Here is a 23809-nt window from a genome sequence, read left to right on the forward strand (position 1 = left end):
CACGCACATGTCTTGCTCAAGCAGAGAGGTGAGAGTGCAGCTCTCCATCAGAGGGGACCAATTCAACTGCTCTTGAGCAAAGAGAAGGCGGCCACCATTCAGAAAAAGGCCCCTTCCTGTTTTTACGTACCAAATATGCATATTCACATTGATTAAAGTGTAATTGCTTGTATATCAGCGTGTGACAAGTGTGATGTGTATTTGTGCGCGTGCATCTGCCGTCTACTTTGGACAATGTATTGCTGTCCGTGATGTATTAGCCAAAATAAACGCAGAATATGTATACAAAAGTTCAAAAGCAGCAGTCTCGGTAGGCAGGAGTAGTTATGTGGTCTGTCTATATGTGTTGCAAGACCGTTTGTGTCGCTAACAACGCTGCCAATTGTTAGCCTGCGGATTTATGCATTTAGTGTTAGCATTCAGAGAGTGGAGGTTAAGTAACTCATTAGCAACTTTAAGTAAAAGCAAAATAGTGTTGAGTCTGAACTAGGCAGTGGATAGTGTTTTTTCTTGTCTTGGTTTTGTGTTCAGTTTGAACAGTGCAGACACAGCTTCTTGTTTTTGTTGGTTTGTTTTTTGTCCCTCCTCTGGCTCCCGCAGACAAGTGGCAGGCTTCTGTTCAGCGTTGACTTGATTAAATCGTGCCAGTCAACAAGTGACAAATCTCTCGCCACTTCCTGGTTCCCCCCCTCACACTCACTCTCCAAATCGTCATATAGAGTTTTCCTGTCCCTCAGCTTCATTCCGCTGCCCAGGCACAACTTTTCCTGGACCTTGATTCACCTGAAAGAGATGCCTTTTTTCATCTTTTCATGAATACTTTTGACTATAGACCGTGTTGCTCATTTCTTCCTCATCCCGCCTTTGGTCATTGTTCCTAAGGTCTGCCCCCTCACCTACTGCAGCTCCCTCCCCTCTTCTTTGTCATCTCTCCTTTACAGAAGAGACAAATAACCCGAGGGCATCGGCAGATGTCTTATTTAGAAGTGCCAAGAAAAGGCCTGTACACACGCACGCATGCACGTGTGCTCGCACAGACACGCACACACACACACACACACATGCACGCACTGAAAGGGCATCTGAGGTTCAGACACGGAGCAGTTGACTTGCTCTGGCTGACATGCTCGCCTCAGGTTCGAAGCACAGGCAGGGGAAAATCCGTCGACGCTCTCGGGCTTGTCAAGCAAATGCTGCACACAATTCTAGGGACCATCAAAAGTGCACAAAAATGCAGACGTGCGCTCTGGCACATTGAGGACAAACGGGACACCGGACTGTTTAAAGAAAGTGTCTCAATCCAATTGAAGTTACAATGGCCCGCATTGCGAGGGGCTGGGGAAGATTCCATTATCATGGCAACACAGAGGACGAACTCTGATTGGACAACAAAAAAAGCCAACATACATGTTGAACATTTGCTGCAAGCAAGAGAAAGTAGCAAATGAGCAGAATGGGCAGCATCGCAGCATGATGGCTCAGAGTGCAGAAGGGATGCAGCCACCCAGCCCTCGACCCCCACCCCCCAACTGATCAGACAGTCTTAACTGGCACGTGGCATTGTTATGCAACAATGCATTTGAATTTCAAAGCCTTTCATGCCACGATGCCGGCGGCCCGCTGCTGCTGCTGCTGCGGCTGCTGCTGCTGCTGCTGCTGCGGCTGCAGCTGCTGAAGCTGCGCTGCACGCAGCTGCCCAAACCGGGAGTACATTTGGCCGTTTTTATTTTGGATGGCAACCAACAATTGGGCTCAGCTGTTGGGAAAAAAAAAAAAAAAAAAATGTTTTACGTACATACCTTCCAGTGACGGTTTCTATGTGGCACCCCCTCTACTTCTATTTAAACTGTCATTTTATCTTTTGCACAAATCTTATGCATAGAAGGATATGAAGCAGGATTTGTTAAACAAAAAGAAAACAGTTGGACAGGTTTTATTTTTCTAAGTTCTAGTAATAGAACTCTGAAAATTCAAACCCTTCCAACATATGTTTTTGGTATTGAACCAAACAGGAAACAAAAAAAACAACATTTGTTTATCAACCAATAAAATTGAAATTCAAGCTACAGCCACGATAGTAGTATAACACTCATTTCATATGACAATTCAGCACCGTAAGAATTTTATTTATATAAATGTAGTAATTCAATCAAAATAAGTCTTGAAAGCCATAGTGCCATCCACACGCAAAAGCACAGTCACTAAATATTTGAGCTTTAAAGGGCAGGAAAATGCGTCGTTTGTTCTTATTGGGAACTTTTGAAGTCGTAAAAACCGCATGCGGACATATTCTTCCACACTGTTGGCAAACTAGCACACAAGGAAACACGCGGCAAGTGGCTCTCGTCGTATCTAAGCAACAACAGACGGTCGAGATGGTCCTCCCTCCATCACACTTTTGTTGTGCGTGGCGCTTGTTAGCAATGCGGACAGCACAAGTCTATGGAAAGCCGCTCGGATGATGTATCTTTGTCGTCATTTGTAAGACAAAGAACCGCGGCCTCTGGTACACGTCTTTCGGCCAGACCAGTTCAAGTGGCCTATATTAGTTCTTAGAGAAAAGAGAACAACAAATAAAAAAGGGATCATTTTTGTTTGTTGTCAAGTACGCCACATATTTGCCTCACTGCTGAATTATCTGCTCTCTAGTATCGGCCACTTGAGCATTTCTTCAATATTCTTGACATCCATCTCAAGGTCGTACTAATTGGCCAAAAGTGCCACTAGTAGCGTGTGTTTGTGTGTGTGTGTGTGTTTGTGTGTGTGTGTGTGTGTGTGTGTGTGTGTGTGTGTGTGTGTGTGTGTGTGTGTGTGTTGGGGGCTGGTGTGACTCGTGTGCTGGTGAAGAAATGCTCTAACGCTTTTGTTTTCCTCCGCTTGTCATTTGTGCGCGTTGGTTTGCTTGATTTGGGATGTGAAAAGTTGCTTTGGCGTTGCCATGGAAGTGCGCGATGGGAAGGGGGGGGGGGGGGGTTATGGCGTGGGCCGCTCAGCTCTCTCATGTCCTCGCACTTGATTTGTGTGCACGTCTCGTGACATCATTGGCGACTGACTTCTGTCATGGGAGTGATGCGACGGAGGGGACGAGGCGGCTATTCTATGAAATTTGAAGTCAAATAGGAATCAAACTCAACGGCTGAGGCTGAGTCGCACGCATTGGGGGAAAAGGTAAACATTGGTGACGTTGACACTTTTCATACACAGCCACTCTACTGCCTTCTGTTGGTAGGAAGTGACGTTGCATGGGTAGTTCATTCAAAGCACAGCATTTTTCCTTACAGACGGCAATTCTTTTTCATAATAAGTTCATTTGGTTTTATTGAAATATTTAAGTATCCACTGTTAAAAATGAAAGAAAACGTAACTATGAAAGCAGTCTTTTCTTGTTGGTTGTAAACTGTAGACAAAAGACACTTTTACGATGCCGTGTCTTTTTTTTTACCTCCTGGAAGATTTCATTTGTTGATGCTTTTGTCACATCTCAAAAGATCAGGAGAGTCTGTCTGGCCATTAACTGTAGATACTGTCACCATGGTGAAAGTGGTAAGCTTCCCCCCCCTACCACCACCACCACCACCACACACACACACACACACACACACACACACACACACACACACACACACACACACACACACACACACACACACACACACACACACACACACACACACACACACACACACACATGCTCCTTTTCCATTGTTGTTGCTATGTAACAGGCTTCTTCTCTTTGCCATTTGTCAGTTCTTGCACAGGCAAATGTCAGACTTCACCTGACGCAAAATGGCCAAGTAGTATTAGTGACGTCAACACGTTGTATTCTATATACACACACGCACACACATACACACACACACACACACACGCACACACACATACACACTGCTTTTTTTGGGGGGGAAAGAAACAAGCATGTGTCCAAGTTGTTCTCATTTCCTCTTGCCTCCCTACCTCCTGCAGTGGGCGAAGCCAGGAACCTGATCCCCATGGATCCCAACGGTTTATCGGACCCTTACGTCAAACTCAAGCTCATCCCCGACCCAAAGAACGAAACCAAACAGAAGACCAGGACCATCCGTTCATCCCTCAATCCATGCTGGAATGAGTCCTTCTCCTTGTGAGCGATGCGCCCATGCGCCACACTGCTGCTTTTCTTTTTGATGCCGATATGAATACAAACTGCAAAGAAATTGTCCTTGTGTGTGCTCAGTAAGCTGAAAGTGTCAGACAAGGACCGCCGTCTGTCCATTGAGGTGTGGGACTGGGACCGGACCACTAGGAACGACTTCATGGGCTCCATGTCGTTCGGAGTGTCCGAGCTGATGAAAGCGCACACGTGCGGCTGGTCGGTCGCCTTTCGGCGCAACGCTCACATTTGCCACATTTTGACAAACAGAGGCAAAGTCTAGAAATTCCGCTTCCGTTATTCAGGGGAGCATGACGCGTAGCATACAACGATTGTTTACCACACGGGTAACATCAGGCGGTTGCAATAGTTTGTTTGACTTTAGAGGCAAGTGAGTGAATTTGGAGGGAGCCGTCCTCCTTGGATGAAAACAAATGTCATGTGTGCACGTCTCTCTAAGGTACAAGTTGCTGAACCAAGAGGAAGGCGAGTACTACAACGTACCCATCCCGGAGGTGGACGAGGTGGATTTGGAGCTCCGACAAAAGTTTGAGGTGAAGCAAGCCCCAAGGAGGTTCACTTGCACATTCACAAGCCTCATGAAAAAAATGTTCTGGAGTTCAACAAGTCAAAAGTATACATTAGATGGATTCACCCCAAAGCAAAATTTGTCACGTATAATTTTATCATTTGATTTTGATGAAGTTCTCATCCCGCAGTACGCATCAGTAATCAATATTATCTTTATAAAGGCAGAATTTGTAATCTGGGTCAATTAATATAGTGGCCAATTGAAAAAAAAGAACGGAACTATTGCCCGTCTCACCACACGGCTTTCTTTCTTTTCGGCCGACCTGCCTTTCGCCTTTACGGGAAGCGGCGTGGTTGCCGTGGAAACAAGCGCCGGTTACCCAGACGCGGTCAAATGTGACAGCGTTCGTTTGCAGCCATGCCTTCGACGCTCTGACAGCAGCAGCGTTCATGTCGAGACTTTGCTCGCTGTGCTGAAACTAAAAAAAACAAAAAAAAACACAGCTAACCAGTGAGGTTTTTTTCTCCCCCGTAGGCCTGCCAGTTAAATATCCACAATCTGAAGGTAGCCGCTCTGCTTGCTCTGCCCGTTCTCTATTTCTCAATGCTCTACTCTGGATTGTTTGTGTTTGTGCGTCCACAAATGAATATGAGTCACCGACACTGCCCCACCCGCTTGACAGATGACTCGACTCGGTTCAGTTCGGCTCTATTCGACTCGACTTGGCTCGACTCGACTTGGCTCGACTCGACTCAGTGTGCGCTTGGCCCAAGGCCGTGACGCAGGCCACAAACAATGACGACAACGCTCAAACAACACACACACAAAAACAAGAATCTGCAAACTCCAAATTTCAAGCACTGCCTCCACACGCTCGACACATCACTGTCAAGACAAAACATCTCATCTGTAATTGTGTCTATTCGCGTCCAAAAGAAGGAAGTTGTGCCTTTCGGAATCAAGTCAGGACATTAGAAACAATAAATACACTGTCTTTCTCTTGCAGTGTTATGTTCATGTATTTTTATGTATGCATGATTTTTTTTCCGTTGGGTCCTTGATACTAGAAACACTGTTTTATGCAAAAGACGACCATTTTGTCTAATAAGCAGCTTCTTGAACTCTATCCTTTGCTACGCCCATCCCCTTGAGAATTCAGTAGGATTTAGTCACCAAAGCACATTTTGGAATTTGTTGTTTTGTTGGCGTAGCATTGGTTCCGCCGCTCATCTGGTGCAATTTCCTACTCAATTCTCTCGGCTGTTTACTTTTTGTGCAACGGCCACCTTGGTCATGGAAAAGCCGGCCTGTTTGAATGTCGGTGCCTAAAGCAGTCGTCACCCACGTGCGCTTTTGATTGCTGCAGAAAGCCAAGATGGGCCACGGCAAGAAAGTCATCACGCCCTCGGACCACCGGCGCTTCAGCTTCCCGTCGGGCAACGCCGAGCGTCTGCGCCTAAGCGACTTCAACTTCCTGGCCCTGCTGGGCAAAGGGAGCTTCGGCAAGGTGATGCTGGCCGAGATGAAGTCTACCGAGGAGCTGTACGCCATCAAGATCCTGAAGAAGGACGTAGTCATTCAGGACGATGATGTGGAATGCACCATGGTGGAGAAGAGGGTGCTGGCGCAGAGGGACAAGCCGCCCTTCCTCACGCAGCTCCACTCCTGCTTCCAGACCGTGGTGGGTGCAAACACGCACATGTAATTTCACCAATCACTACTAGATGGCAGGCAAGCATGTCGTAGTTGCACTTTGCTCTTCTACTGTGCTACAACACCAGTTGGCCTAATCATTTTTGGGAGGATTTGGAATGAGATGCTGGACAAACTCAATATTATCCCTTTATTTTGTTTGGTGTCCTCCAACATCCCAAAAACATGCTTGATAGGCCGATTGAGCACTCCAAATTGCCCATAGGTGTGAGCGTGAATGGTTGTTCGTCTTTGTGTGCTCTGCGATTGGCTGGCAACCTGTTCAGGGTGTCCCCCGCCTACTGCCCGACGACTGCTGGGACAGGCTCCAGTGTATGCGCGACCCCTCTGACGACAAGCGGTCCATAAAATAGATAGAGGTTTTGTTTAGGTGGTGGTGGTGGGGGAGGGCTTGGTTTGCTCTGAGTTAAACTATCGTGCCACTCAGAAGTCTCCTTTGTGTTTAGGATCGCCTTTACTTTGTAATGGAGTACATCAACGGAGGAGACCTCATGTATCATATTCAGCGGATGGGCAAGTTCAAGGAGCCACAGGCCGTGTATGTTTTTTTTCTTTACCTTGTCTTTTTCATCCATCCATGACTGCGATGCAATACGACTTGAGTCATTATTTATTCTCCGCTTTGTTCCCAACAGGTTTTATGCAGCCGAGATTGCCGTCGGACTATTTTTCTTGCACCGGAAAGGAATCATCTACAGGTATGCGGAATCCCCTCTCCCAGCATCAAAATACATACATACCATGCATGACCAAACTCACATAAGACTTTTCAATTAAACATCTTATTTGGAAGCAACGCATCGCATTTGTTTCTATAAAAGTGCACACACAATGTTGAATTGGCTATTCATTCAGTAGTCCACAAAAAGTAGGCCGACCTGACATCCAAACGTGTCCGTGATCCGTAGCAGCTTGGGAAGCTGCTAGTTTGTGCACTCCACGTCAGAATCCAAAGAAGACCCATCCAGTCATGTCCAGTCGATTACAATAGGAACGAAAATCCAGCGACGTCCACTCGATCAGCTGTTCCCATTCACGGCGATCAAAATGAGTTCTTTCATGAGCTCGTAATCAAATCAATTTGCTCTCGCTTCAAAACGTGATTCATTCAGCATGACCACAACTTGAAACAAAGCAAAACTTGCCTTAACGCACTTGACACCATGACTTGGCGCTTTTGGGAGCACATGCGCTACCGTGCGCCCGAACTGGGGAACTCCACCCCAGAGAGAAAAAACAATAAGAATACTGTTCTCAGGGGCCAGCTACAGGCTCGAATGAAAGAGTAAAAAGAGAAAAGAAACGCTCAACAGCGTGCGGCTGTCACTACATGCCCCTCCCTCTTCTCTTCTCCAGAGACCTGAAGCTTGACAACGTGATGCTGGACTCGGAGGGCCACATCAAAATCGCCGACTTTGGCATGTGCAAGGAGAACATGTACGAGGGCATGTCCACGCGCACCTTCTGTGGCACGCCCGACTATATCGCACCAGAGGTGAGGCGCGCATGGTGAGGAAGCGCTCACCACGCCATCAACTCTCTACGCACGCGGGTGCGTGGGACTGACATGCGCGCTGGTAAATTGGGGCGCAGGGGAAAATGTCTTTGTTTGCGCCTCTGTGAATAGCTGGCCATAGTTAATTTGCTTGGCTTGGATGGCATGTTTTTTCCCCCCCTCGACTCTGCCTGTTATTTTTAAGCTTCGCTCTCCTTTTCTTCATCAGATCATTGCCTACCAGCCGTACAGCAAGTCAGTGGACTGGTGGGCATATGGAGTTCTGCTCTACGAGATGCTGGCAGGACAGGTAAAGAACCGCACTTCAATGGACGACATGAGATGCAGTCCCTTTATGACTACTTGCCTCTGCGATCCAAAATTCCCAACAATTAGAAGCCAACCCCATTCCCCCGGGTGCCTCACTTTAAAAATCACCAATATTTCCTCTCAACTACATCACGAAGCTATTAATGCTCTGGTCCTTGGGCCCACGGCTAGCCCTAAACAGGAACGCTAGTATAAGTACGAGTGCTAACACAATTTGATGAGTTGTCCTAGCCCGAAGTCGGTGTGGGTTGCCAGAAACGCCAACAAAGGGGACGGCCTGGTCTTTTGCGATACAAATCTAGTTGTGAAGGATGCGTAGCTCTCGCCTCCTCACCTTAAAATGACTTGACATTGAGCGTTTGTCCGTCGCAGCCGCCATTCGACGGCGAGGATGAGGACGAGCTCTTCCAGTCCATCATGGAGCACAACGTGTCCTACCCCAAGTCCATGTCCAAAGAAGCCGTGTCCATCTGCAAAGGGGTACGTGCGATGATGATGATGCAATTTAGATTGCAAGAATGAAAAGTGAAGGTCAAGTGGCTTTTTGTCGCCCTTGCTGGGTGTTTGCCAGCTGATGACCAAACACCCGTCCAAGCGGCTAGGCTGCGGGCCCGAGGGCGAGCGGGACATCCGGGAGCAGGCCTTCTTCCGTCGCATCGACTGGGTGCGACTGGCCAACAAGGAGATTCAGCCACCCTTCAAGCCCAAATTGGTATTGTGCAATTCCCAACGCCACATCACAAATAAAGCTGCAGTCGCTCAGCGTGTTCCCTTTTGAATGTGCTCGTAGGGCGGCAAGGGAGCGGAGAACTTTGACAAGTTCTTCACGCGCACGCAGCCCATGCTGACGCCGCCCGACCAGATGATGATCGCCAACATCGACCAGAGCGAGTTTGCCGGCTTCTCCTACATCAACCCGCAGTTTGTCCACCCGTCACTGCACAGCGTGGTATGAGCTGGCACCGCTCTGGACTGCCTTGGACCGGCCGGCCCCTTTCACCCGTCTCGTCGTCTAAAGTTCCGACAGCTAGCTGTCACTTCTGCATGATGTGACTGAGGAGCAGCTCCCGGTGAAGCCCCCCCCCCAGACTTGCTCCTTGTGCTTTCGCCCCTGGCCCGCCTCCCTCCTGCCACAATGCACGACAAGTACGACCTGTGTCGACTTTGGAGATTTCAAAAAAAGAACACTGGCGCCAAAGTATGAGTGGCCAAGCATTATGAGGGGTTGCACTTTGAATGGAATGAGCACAGGCTGCCCGGCAGGTTTTGGGCCCATTACGCGGCACTGTTGATCAATCCAGCTCCGAGAAGCTCTTTCCTTAAGCTGCTGCATGCCGACCTGGCAACTCTGCGCCAGCTTTCCCGTTGTCAAACTCGTACGTGTAAAGTTGAGCACCGCAAAATGTCCGGCATATGTCTGAAGCCGCCTGTGTTTGTTGTACGTGTGCCGTCCCCATTCAACACTTTCGCCTACTAAATGCTTTTATACCATTAACTGAATGTGCTTGGACATCCCCGACCGCCCCCTCGTCTTTCCCCCCACCGTCTTCGAGGTGAGATTTGGATTTGCGGTCACGTTTCCTCTCCGCCGTGGAGCTCCTCAAATGTTTTACAAGTCCCAAAACACTCGGCAGTCCAAGTAGCAGTAGTCAAGCATTGTGAAAATACTCTCGTGTTGTGGGCCAACATGTAGACTGGAGAGCGGGTTGGGGCCGTGTGCATGTGTGTGAGGCAAGGCGTGTTCCAAGCATGAACAAAAACCTCTGCATGAAGCAGCGCACACTTGTTTGTCCATCACTCCACATTTGGATCGAATCGCTTCTGTTGCCAAAAATGCATCGCCTCGCTTTCGCTCAATTCTGTCGGCTGGAGTTCTTGGATTCCACCCGATTTGAACGGCTGCCAAATTTCACTCCAATTCATTTGCGTGCAGTATTGAAGAACGTTGACGTGTCTCACATTGAGAATCCGGATGAGAGGAGCTCGTCAAATGGGCAGAGTACATTCTTTTTTAGGCCCACGTGTCAAAATGGAACAACTCGAAGCTTCCGTGTGTGTTTTAAACAATGACATTCCCGAGCTACAGACGAATTTTTGCCGAAGTTCGAAGCACGGCCATGAATGTTTGTTTGTTTCTTGGTGTTCCTCTCATCTTTGCTCTATGGAGACCGCTGTGTACGAATAAAGTATAACAAATATGCAGCGGTGGCAGACTGTGTGGGCCTAACTTCTTTCAAGGTGGGTTTGTACAAAACCTGAATGGCTTGAGGGTGTTAGCGTTATTTTCGTAAAAACTGAACGTTAAAATGTGATCAAATACAACAAAATTTGAAGTTCTTTTTGCGAGACTGTGTTTAGACAACACAGGCCTGAGAGGGCGCCCTCTCCCCACTTACGTCAGCGAGGGTTGTTCTTGTAGTTGAAGGAAGGGGCACAAGTTTCTTGGGGAACCAAAAAAACGAACAAAACGTGGCACGCCAGTATGTCACTGCTACAAGCGCACATTCGGGACCACATGCAAATCCAACAATTCACTCCAAAAAGAAGAATCAACAACATCCGCTGCAAGCTTACTCTCTCATTCTTTATGTGAGATGAATGAATGTGACCGATATATTTGACATAGAAAAGTTAACGCGAGCGACGAGAAGCTCGCGCTGGGCAGTCAAAAATAATTCACCATAATAAGAATAATGTGCCCTGAATCAGAAGACTTCTAAAGAGAAGTAGAAAGTATCGCATAGAAAACTAACCGTTCCATCTATTTATTTATGTATTTATTTAGACAGGACAGTACCAGTTTGGTGAACACTAAAGATATAGACATATAATCCCAGTGTAAAACCAGTCGGAATTAGCCGGAGCTAAATTTCATCTGTTGTCCTCGTGACATAGAACATAGACAGACAGGACAGACAGACAGACAAATAGACATTTGACATTGCATTACTCAGCCTGACAGAGCAGACATACAGATAGACAGACTAATACATTATAGGGAGATAAAAAGATAAAAACATTGTATAAAAAGGTTATATCCACACTGTGGAAAAACTTCTAACCGTCCCAGCAGACTATTTACTAAGAGTGATTACAAATTTGTGAGTTTTTTAAGCCACTGTTTCAGTCGCCTTTTAAAAACATCAAAAGAAGGGATCTCTCTAATTGAGGCAGGGAGTGGATTCCAGCATTGACAGCCATTTATGGAGAGTACGTAGAGTAAAGTTTTCAAGTAAAGTATTCAATTTCACAATCACCCATCTGACATCTTCATCCTGAATATTGCTATCATCGTCATCATCACCATTACAATTTTCAGAAATGTCACATTACGCACTATTTTCTGGAATATCACACACACGTTAGTCGTGGCACAATTTTCTCTCTCTCCCTCCCCCTCCCTCCCTCTCTCTCTCTTTCTCTTTCTCTCTCTCGCTCTAAAAACCATTCCCAAATTGAAGCAAACACATTTTACATACATACATAGCAAACACATTTACAGGCGGCATTAAATCCTTCACAGATTAAAAATAAATAAGATTAACAAGTGATATTATAGTCAGATAGCACAAATAGCAAGCAAAGATTACAGAAACAAAACATGTTTCCACGATGACAACAAACAAACCCAAAAGCTTCATTAGACTGCTGGCCAACATCTTAAAAACGAGGCGTATTAAGGCCACACTGAAAAGAATTGGAAGTTAAGAGATTAACATTTCAGAACCGGGGAAAAAAATCATTAAAAAAAAAAAACAAAGTCAGCAATAAGTATACATCATTGTATTTTTTTTGAATGTGTGTGAAAATGTATTTTTCCAAGTACACACATTACAGGACAGTATGACAGCTTTTTTTTATAATAACATTGACAAAAGTGTAACTTGACAAGACCGCCAGGTAGGTATTTACCCGCCCCAAAAAAAATCCTCTTCTGTAAAAAATGATAATTTTATTGTTGAAAATAGACATCATTTTTGTACAATTACAACTTTGATTGAAAAACTACAACTTTATTCCTTTGAAATAACTTTATTTTTGTTTGTTTTTTAATCTCATATTACAATTTTATTTGTGTAAAATTACTTTATTCTTTTAAAACATTTTTTAAAGTCCTTAGAATATAATAGTCTTCTTATAAAATTACTTTTTTGTTCTTATAAAATGACAACTTCGGATTTTAGGACTTATAGTCAAGATGAATTCAGTGTTACAAAATGGCAACTTTTGATCACAGCAGCTCGACTTGATTCGTTTTTTTTCTTTTTTTGAAACTCAGGAATGACTTTTTTCCTCTTCCTATTGCAACTGTTTTTCTTGGCATGTGAGGCCTTTTTGCTAGATGACTGCTGTTTTTCTTCCTCGTAAAATATCATTATAAACGTAATTTTCCTTGAAAATCCTTTTTTTTCCTCAGACCGGTTTTTATATTGTAATCGAAGAACTTAAGGTAAATTCACTTGTAAAAAACGTTTTTTCTCACAGTAAAACTTTATTAGTGTAAAAGAATAACCTTATTCTAAAAAAAAATATTTGCTTATATTTCTTGAGAAAAAACTTAACTTTTTCATATGACAACTTTATTAGAGAAATAATTTCATCCTTAAAATTGTTCTCATGATAGGACTTTTTTGTGTAAAATATAATTTATATATAACTGAATTTCTTTCTTTCATGTTACATTTTTATTTTTGGGAGATAGTTTTTAGTGTCAGTGATCTTGAACAATAAAGACTTTTTCCTCAAGAAAATATTTTTTTTATATATTAAAACTCACATTTGTCTCCTTATGTTAGTGGTTTTTGTTGAAAATCTATGGCTTTGCTCTCCAAGTATTGCTTTTTTTTTCTTTTCAGTGTAGCCCTAAAAAAACTTGAATGACTTTACATCACAAAAACAAATCCAAGTTAATAATTGTCTGCCCTTCACTAGTGGAGGAAATCAGTCCAGCTGACTCATGGCATTTTAAGGATGTTTCTGTCCTGCAGCACAGTGGCGAGGATCTCTCTCACGCACGCACGCATGCATGCGCAGGCACGTGGTCTCAGATGGTCCACATGCATGTGCATCTGAAGGATGTTTTGGTAAAATGAAGCGAGGGAGGAGGCCGATGCAAAAAGTCTGCGCGAGTGTGTGTGCAGAGCTGGTCCCTCTTCCACCAGGTGCAACTCACTTCAACACCCACCCACCCAAAAAAAAAGAAACACATCACCGTTTTGGCGGCTTTTGCAGCCATACGCTTCACTTCTTGCTGGCGACGCGTCTTTTCCTGGTGGCCAGCATGTCGTAGAAGGGGTCCCTGCTGATACTGGCCCTGGACGCAAACACAAGTGGGTGAGCGGGATCTGCCATGGAGGAGACGTTTCCAGCATCTTTGATATGGAAATGATGGAAGCCCTTGCTTTGATTAGATGGGGGGGGGATGGGGAGTTTGTGCAGTGACCTAGTTTGGTTTCCATGTTTTTTTCCCGGTTTGTGCGTGGAAGTGACGCTCTCCTCCGACTGACGCGCCATCGCAGGTGCTGTTTTGGCGCCCTTTTGTAAGCCCCAGTCGACGCAGAGAAACTTCGCCTCTTGATGATAACAAGCCAAATGCCAGAGGGGCTAACAAATTGCACTCTGTTCTAATTGCACGTGAGTCTTTTGTCTCGAGTGCCCTTCCGAGTATCGCGCCATGTGCACTTTTGCTCTTACTTGATGGATTTGATCCACTCCTCCTTCTCCTCAGGCGTGGGCGCCGATATCCGGTAGACCACGTGGTTGCCTTCCACCACGCGGCCGTCCGCCTCCGTCTTGCAGGCTTTGATCACCTGACCCTTGTGGTTTGGGTTGTACAGTTCGAAGCAGTTCTGCACCAGCGCAAACAGCAACTTGATCATTTTGCCAGATCTGTACTTGGTGTGACTCGTCCACTTTTGGCCAGCAGGTGGCGACACTCACCGGCTTCCTGGGCTCCTCCACTTCCCTGATACTGAGGTTCTCCAGGGGAATAATACCTCGGGGCTCCTTGTCCTGGAACACAAAGCAACCGGTTGAGCCGCTCCATCCGTTTGCTGTTGGATGAGGCGCGCAATGACTTTTGTCGACGGCAGGCTGGAGAACGCGCCGCGCCGATGGAGTAGCTCATGAGGAGGGCACCCCATCGGTCGGTCGGCCGGGCAAAGCAAGGACGCACATTTGCCAACACAAAAGCAAGCAGGAATGGCCAGCCACAGAAGGGTGACGTTAACAGAAGAGCGCAGACGACAAGCAAGAGTTTTCACCAACTTGAAACTCACAGTTGTGTATTCAAAGTAGTAGAGGCAGTTGTCCGTCAGGATGAACCACCTCCTCTTCCAGGTTTTCACTCGGCCTCCTGAGGGCAAGACCAACAACGTTTTCCTCTTCAGTTTGTTGATTTCTTGAATTGCACTCCATCATGGCTTTATTCCTACTCTTTGTTTTTTTCTTGTAAAATGGCAACTTCTTTTGCACCCAAATCAAAATCACGTGGCCCAGAAACAAAGCGATTGGTAAGACTTCAACACATCAAGAAGGATGTGGAAAACCGTTGCTTGCGCTCCAAATCCTGTCAAAGCGCGTGTGTGTGTGCGCTGGTGCGCGTGCGCGCTCGTGTGTGTGTGCATGTGTTCTGAGCCAGCTTTCCACTTCCATTTCTTTCCTGTTTTCTTGGCGCCTGACACCAGTCCGCGCTAAATAGGCCACAAGTGACTTTGCTTTGCTTCCATTTCAATAGACGTCAGAGCCGGGCCAAATTTCCGCTTTGCGTCCACGAGCTTGTAGCCCCTTGCTTCACATCCTCTAGGGCAGACCTGGGCATTGTACGGCCCGCGGGCCACATACGGCCCTTTGGTTGACTTTGACTGGCCCGTGTAAGGTTCATTGGAAATTACAAAATAAACATATTTTCTTATTTTACTTGATGCATGGACTGAAGCTGCATTGCTTTTATTTTGAAGTTGTATTTTATTCACGTACATGATGACGCAATACGTATATCAAGGCGTGCGAGACGTGCGCATGATTGGATCATTGTTGCTAGCAAGTCACAAGACTTAAGCCCTCAGAAATGCCCGCTGCTATAAAAAGGTAGATGCCGAATGCAGGGTTTTCAACAAAAACTGGACTGCTAAGTATTTATTTACTGAAGTCGGAGGTAAAGCCGTGTGTTTAGTTTGCGGGGAGCAGATCGCCGTGTTTAAAGACTACAATTTGAGTCGGCATTACATCTCACTGGCGATCATCTGTCAGCTGTGCTTCGCATCTCCACCTCAGACATGCAACCTCACTTCGATGCACTCGTTAAAGCACAGCAGAGACTAGATTTCTCTCACTGAACAAGAAAAAAGAATTTAAAAATGTAAGAAGGTAGAAGTTTTAAAGCATGTTTTTATGGTTGAGTTGTGCATGATTTTAATTGTAGTGTGGTTATTTTTATTTGCATGTTTAGTGTGTTTTTATTATGTTGTTTTAGTGATTTAATTATTTAATTACATGCTTTTCTTCAGAGATATTGATTACCTGATTGCCTGCATCTAAGTTTATTGGATAAATGTCACAGATAGTAAAAAACGTTCACATTTTGTTTACCATTGTTTTGGGAAAATTTGATTGAATAAATGACATTTTTTGCAAGGAAAACTCACTTTTTCATTACTTAATTATGATATATACTCTTACCAGCTTGTCAAAAATAATGTTATTTACTGCTTTTTATAAAGAAATGCAATTAATAATATAAAGAATTGAGTTCAGCCTTTTGGCCGGCCCTCCACAATATTTTCAGTTTCTCATGTGGCCCCATGGAAAAAATAATTGCCCACCCCTGCTCTAGGGGTTATTTTTAGAGAGTCCAATTAGGAATGTTATGGCAGAAACCGGTGCGAGAAATGGCCGCGGACGTGGGGGCTACCCGAATGGAGCCATTGGCGATCCTGCTGGCTCGTTTATACATCAAGAAGCGGCATTAAGGCGACGAAGCGAAAGAAGCTCAGCAGCCGGGAATGAAACGCTCCCACCGACCTAATTTGAGCAGCCAGCCCTCCCTGTCTGGGTTGAAGAACGTGTGCGTCAGGTCGTTGCCGTCGTCCTCTGGAATCTTGAACGGTTCGCTCTTGATGCTCTCGTACAAATTCTGGACAGCGACAGAAGGGGAAAAAAACAAAATAGAGTAATATAAGAGCAAAAATAAGAGCAATCATCCGAGCACCGGTTTTTGGACTCCGACCAGGACAAGCGTACACCCAAAGGGTTGCCTCTGACCTTGCATTGCACAAAGTTCAGGAGCGGAAGGTCTCACCCTAAGCAGCTCCTCTGGCAGGTCACCGCCCTCGTTGATGCCCCGGTTCATGGAGATGAAGCGCTCGGCAGGCGGCTTGTCTCGGACGTTAGGGTTGTGCAAGCTGGTGTTCAGCATGATGATCGCGAACGAAAGCACGTAGCAGGTGTCTGAGCGGGTCAAAAGAGGACATCAACCCAGGACTCAGGCTCCAGCTTGCGAGTGCGTGTGGCTGTGTGCTACCTGTGGACTGGAAGACGCCAGGATTGCACTGACAGTAGCGAGAGGCGAAGGCCTCCATCATTCTATCAATCTTCTGCGCTTCGCCAGGAAGTCTGAAGCTCCACAGGAACTGCCTGTAACACGACGACGTTTGAACGAGAGCTCGGCGGCAGATGGGCCCGCAAAGCCATTTCCCAAAAGACTCCGACTCACCTTAAGGCTTGTACAAGGTTGAGGTCCGCAAACTCGTGAAGCTCCACAAAAACCTGGAGCACCTTGATGTTGAAGTCATCGCTGAGAAAGACAAGCAATCCGATTGGCTGGAGGCAAGACGGGATGTCTGAGAATGCCGGAGCGGGACTCACCGTTCCCCTAAGTAGTCCCCAATCACCGTCTTGTTAAGCCCCTCCCCTTTGTAGAGAAATTGCGCGATGTCCCCAGGTGTGTTGTGTAGGAGGTCATTTTCCAGAAGGAAGCGGATGCCCTTCAAATGAAAAAAAACAGACTCAAGCTCAAGGCAGCGTTACAAGGACGAGCTGACTCAAAGAATCCTTTGCTGACCTTTTTGGGGTCCATGTTGAACTTCTTCCTCCCCATGGCCATCTGTTTGTTTCGTTGTGTGCTTTTGCTGCGTTAGAAGGACACACGGACACAGCCGTGAGGTGAGCATCAAATTGCACAAAGTGCTCGCCGCTTGCCGAAGACGTTTGTTTACGATATGTTTTCCTAATAAAAGCTGTAAAAGCGGCAGTTGAGGCCACATTTTTGCAGGAGCCCTGTGGGGAGCCTCTCAGCCTGGCGTGGCTGTGTGTTTGCTATGGCTGCCGCATCTGGGACGCGCCACCTCACTCCACCTCATCCACATGAAAGCTTCTTACGCCAGGCGCCGAGCTAATGTTTAGTCTGGGGGATGACAAGACACGCACGTACGTCCCACACAAATACGAGCCGTTCCTGTTCCAGACACACACGAGAGGCAAAGTAACCACAGTCAAGCGTGTCGCTTTTGACAATTCGCGTGAATGCTCCTGCACGTCTTGTTTGTTTTGTTTCTTTATAACAACAGCATATAGCAGCCAACCAGTAAAATCGATTAAATCATTCATTCTCATATTCATAGAATAAAATAGTCACCTTTCTCCCACGCAGGTTAACTGCTCGATTTCCGTCATGACTTCAGCTATCTCAAACTTCAGCCGCTGCAGAAAAAGAAAAAAGCATAAGCGTCTAATAAGGGTCATAATATGTTTAATGATGGCGTCACTTGTCTAAAAAGCATACAACGCGCCACTGCAACAGGAGGAGCCGCCTGCCACTCACTTCAATATCATCCAGCAGCTCCTTCTTCCTGCGACGGATGTTACGCAGCTCATCACGCTCCTCCGACGACAGGTCTTCGGGTACTGCGCACAGTGGGCAAAGTGAGCACGAGAAGGAACCGGCATCCCCAGTTCACACTCAGCCAAAGCCCCCAGAATTGTCCGAATGACAGCGTGCATTTTTTATAAAGGTCCGTCAGGTGACTCGTATCTCAAGGCACCACCGTCTTCCATCTTGACAGGACGCTTGCAAGAGTGCCTGTGTCACATAAAAGCAAGTGGACAGACACGCCTAAGCATCTGGCACGCTGGCCTGGCTGCTTCAACATTTTATTTGATCCACTTGTTGTTGGCTAATTAACACTGCAGGGAGTTGAAAAGACCTCAAACACGCTGCACGCACGCACGCACGCACGCGCGCACGCACGCACGCACGCACGCACGCAACCACCCACCCACCCACGCACGCAACCACCCACCCACCCACGCACGCAACCACCCACCCACTCCCCCGCGTGCGCACACACACACACACACACACACACACACACACACACACACACACACACACACACACACACACACACACACACACACACACACACACACACACACACATACAATCTGGCTCTGCAGGTCCCCAGGGACACCTAGTTTTCTGCCATTTAACCGTGCCAAAGGAACCTCCGCTGCAGGACACACACCGGCGTCCTGCCCCCACGCACGCACGCACGCGTACACACACTCACACACACACACACACACACACACACACACACACACACACACACACACACACACACACACACACACACAGGCTCATCATAAAACAGCAATCCGGTTGAGAGTAAGCTGACAGGAAGTAGGTCATTTTCACATAGAAGTCTAGCAGATTGTGCCTCTTGTTTCTCTCTCTCTGCACAGTCCAACAACAACCAGTGGGTCTGAACAAACCCAGCTGCCTTGCCGCTACTCCTCTCTTTGTCAATTGCCGCCGTTGTGCACAGCTTGGCAATGCTTCTCTTCCTTTGAATCGGATGTGCCATTGTGGTCAAGTGGAGGCCATTCATTTGACAGCCACCACGAGTCGTGGCTCCTCCTCTCGCTGCATGAATTTTGCAAGATGCAGCGGCAGCAGAAGAGCAAAAAGCAAAAAATTTGAAAGATTTAAACAATGTGCTGACCCATGTCAATGAACTGAATGAGTCACTGAGCGCAGTGAGCCCAGTTGTTGAGTGCCACAAATCTTTTCTGTGCCTGTAAAGTGGCCAGAGGAGGCTGCAAGATGCTGGGGGCTGGCGCGCGGGCCAGCCTACACACAAACTCACACGCACGCAAGGAAACTTGGTTTTGCTTTCCAGACACGGGGCCATGCTGGGAGTGAGCAAACATTTGCAAAATGCCATCAGAAGAAATTAGTGTTAAGGTTCTGCTTCGGGAAAACACTTTTTGCACCCCGCCTTGTGATATCGGAGCCAAAAGCGAAACAACAATGTGTGACATGCAACGTTATGATCATAAATTCTGTCGGAAGTAGTCCAGATTTAGACAAAACTCCAAGCAGGCAAACCAATTTCAATAACGGGTATCAATAGTTGATAAGCGGGCAGTCGGGTGTGGCCCGAGCAGTGCAGCCCACAGGATGCACCTTTTTCCTGCGTGTATCACCCAATCTTCCATCAGTGGAGCTTTTCCCATCCGTCGCACCCTCTCTTCCTCTCAGTGAACCTGAACACAGCGTCACGACCCACAAGCATGCGTGGTTGCTGAAACCCAGTTTCAAGACCTCCACATGACTCCAGAGGCACCAGACATGAAGCAGACTCTGAAAAGGGCCAATTTGTCTACGATCCTTTCCACTCAACCTTGTCTCGCTTCATCTTGAATGCGTGTCATTGTTTGTTCCACTGAAAGGAAATTGAATCCGTGCTCGAAAAGAGCACGTGTGCTTTCTCTGTGCCGGCTGCAAATGCCCGTTTATCATCCACACTTTTACAGCTCAGTTCAACATCCTCACGTTCAAGTCAACCACATTTACTTTAGCTTTGTGCCAATAAATTCCAACTGGGAGCAACCAAAAAACGTAAAGCAAGTACACATGGCCTCGTTTCGAAGAAGATTTTCACGTGGACGGTCTCTATTGCAGATTTGCACCTATGGCTGCTGTAACTACAACTTTTTTCTCCCCTCATATCCTTGGCTTTAATGTATTTTTATTCATCATATTTTATCCTAATTGGTGTTTCAAATACAACGTTATCACTCACGGGTCCAGCTGACCAAAATAAATCAAATAAAATGACACTTGCATCATGATGATGACAACGATGCAGTGAGGGGTGATGTGCACAATGCACATTTGACAATCATTCTTATCACATGTGGTGCAACCCCCGAGATGCTTTCAGGACACTTACTCCGGGTGGGAAAACCAACTTTTAGTCCAGATCATGACCGTCATGAGCCTATTTTCGCACGGAACATGTCATACCTTGATTGTCCTCGTCCATGCTAGCAGCATGCGATTCAGGATCCCCGCTGACAGAAACTTCAGGGCCACGAATGAGCTTCCAATATACCCGCCCGAACGTGCGTCCTAAATCCTCAAGGGCCGGCGCAGCGTCAGACGACGCACGGCTCGTCTCGCGGACAGCTTCTCGTTTGGGGGTATATGCTCTCCATTTGCGCTACTACCACCTTGGTCACTTGGACCCTGTCAATCGAAAACGATGCGTTTTAGGAGGCGGCGGGAGCGCCGAGTCAGTGGGTGGCCCTCGATTGCGGAGTGCGTTGGCTATACCAAGTACGCTTCCTTCTTTCCTATGGTAACGGGCAGCTAAACGCTGTGCAGCGTCCTCTCGGCACCTAACACTAACCTGGAAAAGTAATTTCAAAATAAAAACACAAGCTTGATAGTTGCCACTGCACTGGGGAGCCACGGTCACATTTCTTTTGAAAGATTAAAACGGAATGTGTTGTGTTTTGGCGTTTAAGCCCAGTGGAACGCTGCCTCCCACACAAACCGTGAGCGGTAATCGTTGACGAACCTCACTAGACACACTAACGGACTCAAGAAATGCTGACATTTTCAAGAAATTATATATTTTTTTATTAGTCAACTCAAACAAAACAAAAAATATCGTATGCCTTATTTTCACTGCTGATGCGTTCAATGGCTGTCACTTTTATATACGTCCACATCTATCAATTTTCAAATGATTATTAACCTCGTAGGCGGCTCGGTGGAGCACTGGGTAGCACGTCCGCCACACAGTTAGGAGGGTTCGATTCCCCCTCCGGCCCTCCCTGTGTGGAGTTTGCATGTTCTCCCCGGTCCGCGTGGGTTTTCTCCATGCACCCCCACATCGCAAAAACTTGCTTGGTAGGCCCATGGAGCACTCCAAATTGTCCCTAGGTGTGAGTGCGAGTGCAAATGGATGTTTGTCTGTTTGTTTGTGTGCCCTGCGATTGGCTGGCAACCGGTTCAGGGTGTCCCCCGCAGACGGCTGGGATAGGCTCCAGCACACCCGTGGCCCCCGCGGGACTAAGCGGTTATGAAAATGGATGGATGGATGGATGGATGGATGGATGGATGGATGGATGGATGGATGGATGGATGGATGGATGGATGGATGGATGGATGGATGGATGGATGGATATTATCCTTGCTTCGGTGAGCTGAGAAATGTTAAAATCAAAGTTATAAATATCTCCCTCAATGGATTTTTATTTTGAGCAAAAAGATAAATGTTCAAAATGTGACAAATATGAACCAATCATGTCAATTATCTCAATCGTGGAGACGTTTTGCAAAAGATTACCTGCCTGTTTTGGAGTTCCAGAGGAAGCCAGTGTAGCCGAAACGATGGCAACAAGTCTTAAGTAATTATCAGGTGAGGATATCAGGAATGGAAAACACACATTCACATAAATGGAGCCTGAGTGTGGTTTTACAACACACATGGTTTGGATTATTGCACTTACCCCCAGCCAGCGAAGGGGGCTGGCTGCTACCACTTCCCGTTTTTATTAATATTGCAATGGTCAGGCTTCTACAGCTGTATTAGCCACGTACGCATCCCAATGAGTCTGCTGCAATCTTTGAAAGGAAGAAACAACCGGATGAGGTATCAGGCGTTGCACTGCAGTTTCCCTTTCGCAAATGAGGCTTAGTTCATGCTTCTTCAATAGTTTCAGGCCAGGAAGTTGTCCGGCTCCACACGGGAAGGCCGGATTCTAACCCTGCACCGAGCTAACCACCAGTCTCCCTCTCTCCCTCCCTCCATCCAAATATTCAGCGCCACCGCAAAACAAAGCCAACAATTGATGTCATAAGGTGTTTATGGTTTGTAGTGATGATTTTTTTGGGGGGGGAGGGCGGGGGGGAGGTCCTACCCTTCAGCCCTTCCTCCCCCCTGAGGAGGCATACGTCTGGCAGATAAGGCTGAGCGTCGCGGGGGGATACGTCTGCACATTTCCTGACCGACTTCACGTGACCTGATTGAGCCGCTTCATATGTCGTTACGGCGATGCCGAGAGGGACATTCCGGCACGCCCCACTGCAGACCCAGTCTGGAGAAATCCCTGCATCCTTTAACCTGTTTAAAATTACTTTCCAATGTCAGGGTGTCCAAACATAGTGTGTTGATACTTTATTTCACTCTGTCTCGCGTGCCTCTAAAATATGGAGCACCCGCTCTGTGCGGTTTCCTCCCTCAAGCAATGAGGTTCCACAGCGAGAGGATGTGAGCGGCTTTCGCACATCCTTGGCAGGGTGACCTTGGCTGATGGCATGTTTGGAAGGGCTGACGGGAAGTGGCAGGATTTCCCACTTTGGCTCAACGCTCCGCCATTGCATTCTTCCAAACACTCGGCATATGACTTGGCGGCCAACATCAACGTGGTCATTGTGCTGTTCCGCGTGATTGGGATTGGCAAGACATTAACAGCAAAGGTTTTTTTCCCCCTTCAGGAAAGAATACAACATGAAATAATCTTGAACTCAAACTTTCAACAGCCAAACGTCAAAGGTGTAAATGCAACTCAAAAGAATTTGATACCTTCGCCACTTGCCGTCAACTGAGAACAACATTGCGGTTGCTCGGTTCAAGCCAACGACCAATCGCGGATCAATAAATGATGCCGATGCCTTGCATTGTTTAGGAGATATGATTTCCCAGACACACGGGGCTCTGTTCTGCATCGCATGGAGGCATCTGTGACATCACCTCCTTTGGACAAAAAACTGTTTTGAAACTCCAACACCTTGGAGCAGACTGTGTGGATTTGTTTTGATTGCACGCAGCACATCTTGTGGCGGTGGCTCTTGTCTCTTATCTGCGAGCTGGCATAGATGCCAACGGCAAAACGTGCTTTCATGTTCTTTATTTCACTTGCCCATTTTACATTTTACAAGTGGCAGTTAGCAATGCAAGGGGGCGGGGCGTGAATATAATTGATGTATCCATCTATAGATCTCCACCGGTGTACGTATGCGTGCCAGCCTCCTCTCTATAATGACTGTATTAAAATATTTTCCTCTGGCAAACCCCTGAAAAATAAATCCTCTTTTCCCCAGCAAGTGCGGGGAGGGGGCGTCGGACTTGTCTGTCACGAAGCAAAATGTGGTTGCCTTGGCAACATGGGATGCTTTTTACACTGCAGCCTGGCATCATGAGCGACTGGATGGGAAGTTTGCTGGGAACATTTGGTGCTAGCTGAGGGTCGCACAAGTTTGTTTCTGACCCAAACTTACATTTGGGACGACTATGCTCTCAAACAGGGGTGTGCA

At 46.8% G+C, this 23809-nt stretch overlaps 2 protein-coding genes across 5 annotated transcripts in view; one reads left to right on the top strand and one right to left on the bottom strand.

The window, feature by feature from the left end:
- prkcab (protein kinase C, alpha, b) overlaps positions 1–10362 on the top strand; it is a 31868-nt gene extending 21506 nt beyond the window's left edge. The window contains exons 6-16 of the mRNA XM_085933022.1: positions 3964–4120; positions 4214–4348; positions 4590–4683; positions 6028–6342; positions 6821–6912; positions 7010–7072; positions 7731–7869; positions 8099–8179; positions 8572–8679; positions 8771–8911; positions 8990–10362. Coding sequence (XP_085789148.1) covers positions 3964–4120; positions 4214–4348; positions 4590–4683; positions 6028–6342; positions 6821–6912; positions 7010–7072; positions 7731–7869; positions 8099–8179; positions 8572–8679; positions 8771–8911; positions 8990–9154 — 1490 coding nt within the window. The 3' untranslated portion in view covers positions 9155–10362. The remainder of the gene's footprint in view (positions 1–3963; positions 4121–4213; positions 4349–4589; positions 4684–6027; positions 6343–6820; positions 6913–7009; positions 7073–7730; positions 7870–8098; positions 8180–8571; positions 8680–8770; positions 8912–8989) is intronic.
- A 586-nt stretch (positions 10363–10948) lies between these two features.
- LOC147044721 (cytohesin-3) lies at positions 10949–21001 on the bottom strand. 4 transcript variants are annotated; one of them, XM_085933024.1, is made up of 14 exons: positions 20510–21001; positions 18020–18102; positions 17834–17898; positions 17261–17327; positions 17065–17183; positions 16913–16993; positions 16721–16833; positions 16499–16647; positions 16222–16333; positions 14478–14554; positions 14140–14211; positions 13894–14048; positions 13412–13513; positions 10949–13268 (listed from the first exon to the last, which is right to left on the bottom strand). In XM_085933024.1, the coding sequence occupies exons 1-13, from the start codon at positions 20526–20528 to the stop codon at positions 13441–13443; spliced, it is 1185 nt and encodes a 394-aa protein (XP_085789150.1). In that variant the 5' UTR covers positions 20529–21001; the 3' UTR covers positions 10949–13268; positions 13412–13440. The 4 variants fall into 4 exon arrangements, with proteins under 4 accessions (XP_085789150.1, XP_085789149.1, XP_085789151.1 ...); XM_085933023.1 differs by having other exon boundaries at positions 10949–13513; positions 20510–21000; XM_085933025.1 differs by lacking the exon at positions 20510–21001 and adding an exon at positions 17415–17602 and having other exon boundaries at positions 10949–13513; positions 18020–18100.
- Between the last annotated feature and the right edge of the window lie 2808 nt (positions 21002–23809).

This window comes from Syngnathus leptorhynchus, chromosome 16 (genome assembly GCF_054491065.1).
Source record: "Syngnathus leptorhynchus isolate UIUO chromosome 16, UIUO_Slep, whole genome shotgun sequence".
In the NCBI taxonomy this organism is placed as follows: Eukaryota; Metazoa; Chordata; class Actinopteri; order Syngnathiformes; family Syngnathidae; genus Syngnathus; species Syngnathus leptorhynchus.

Coding starts and splice junctions, on each gene's coding strand:
- LOC147044721 (XM_085933024.1), bottom strand. Junction 17,899..18,019: donor AGCTGCTGGATGATATTGAA/GTGAGTGGCAGG, acceptor CTTTTTCTGCAG/CGGCTGAAGTTTGAGATAGC. Junction 16,834..16,912: donor AACCTTGTACAAGCCTTAAG/GTGAGTCGGAGT, acceptor GTCGTGTTACAG/GCAGTTCCTGTGGAGCTTCA.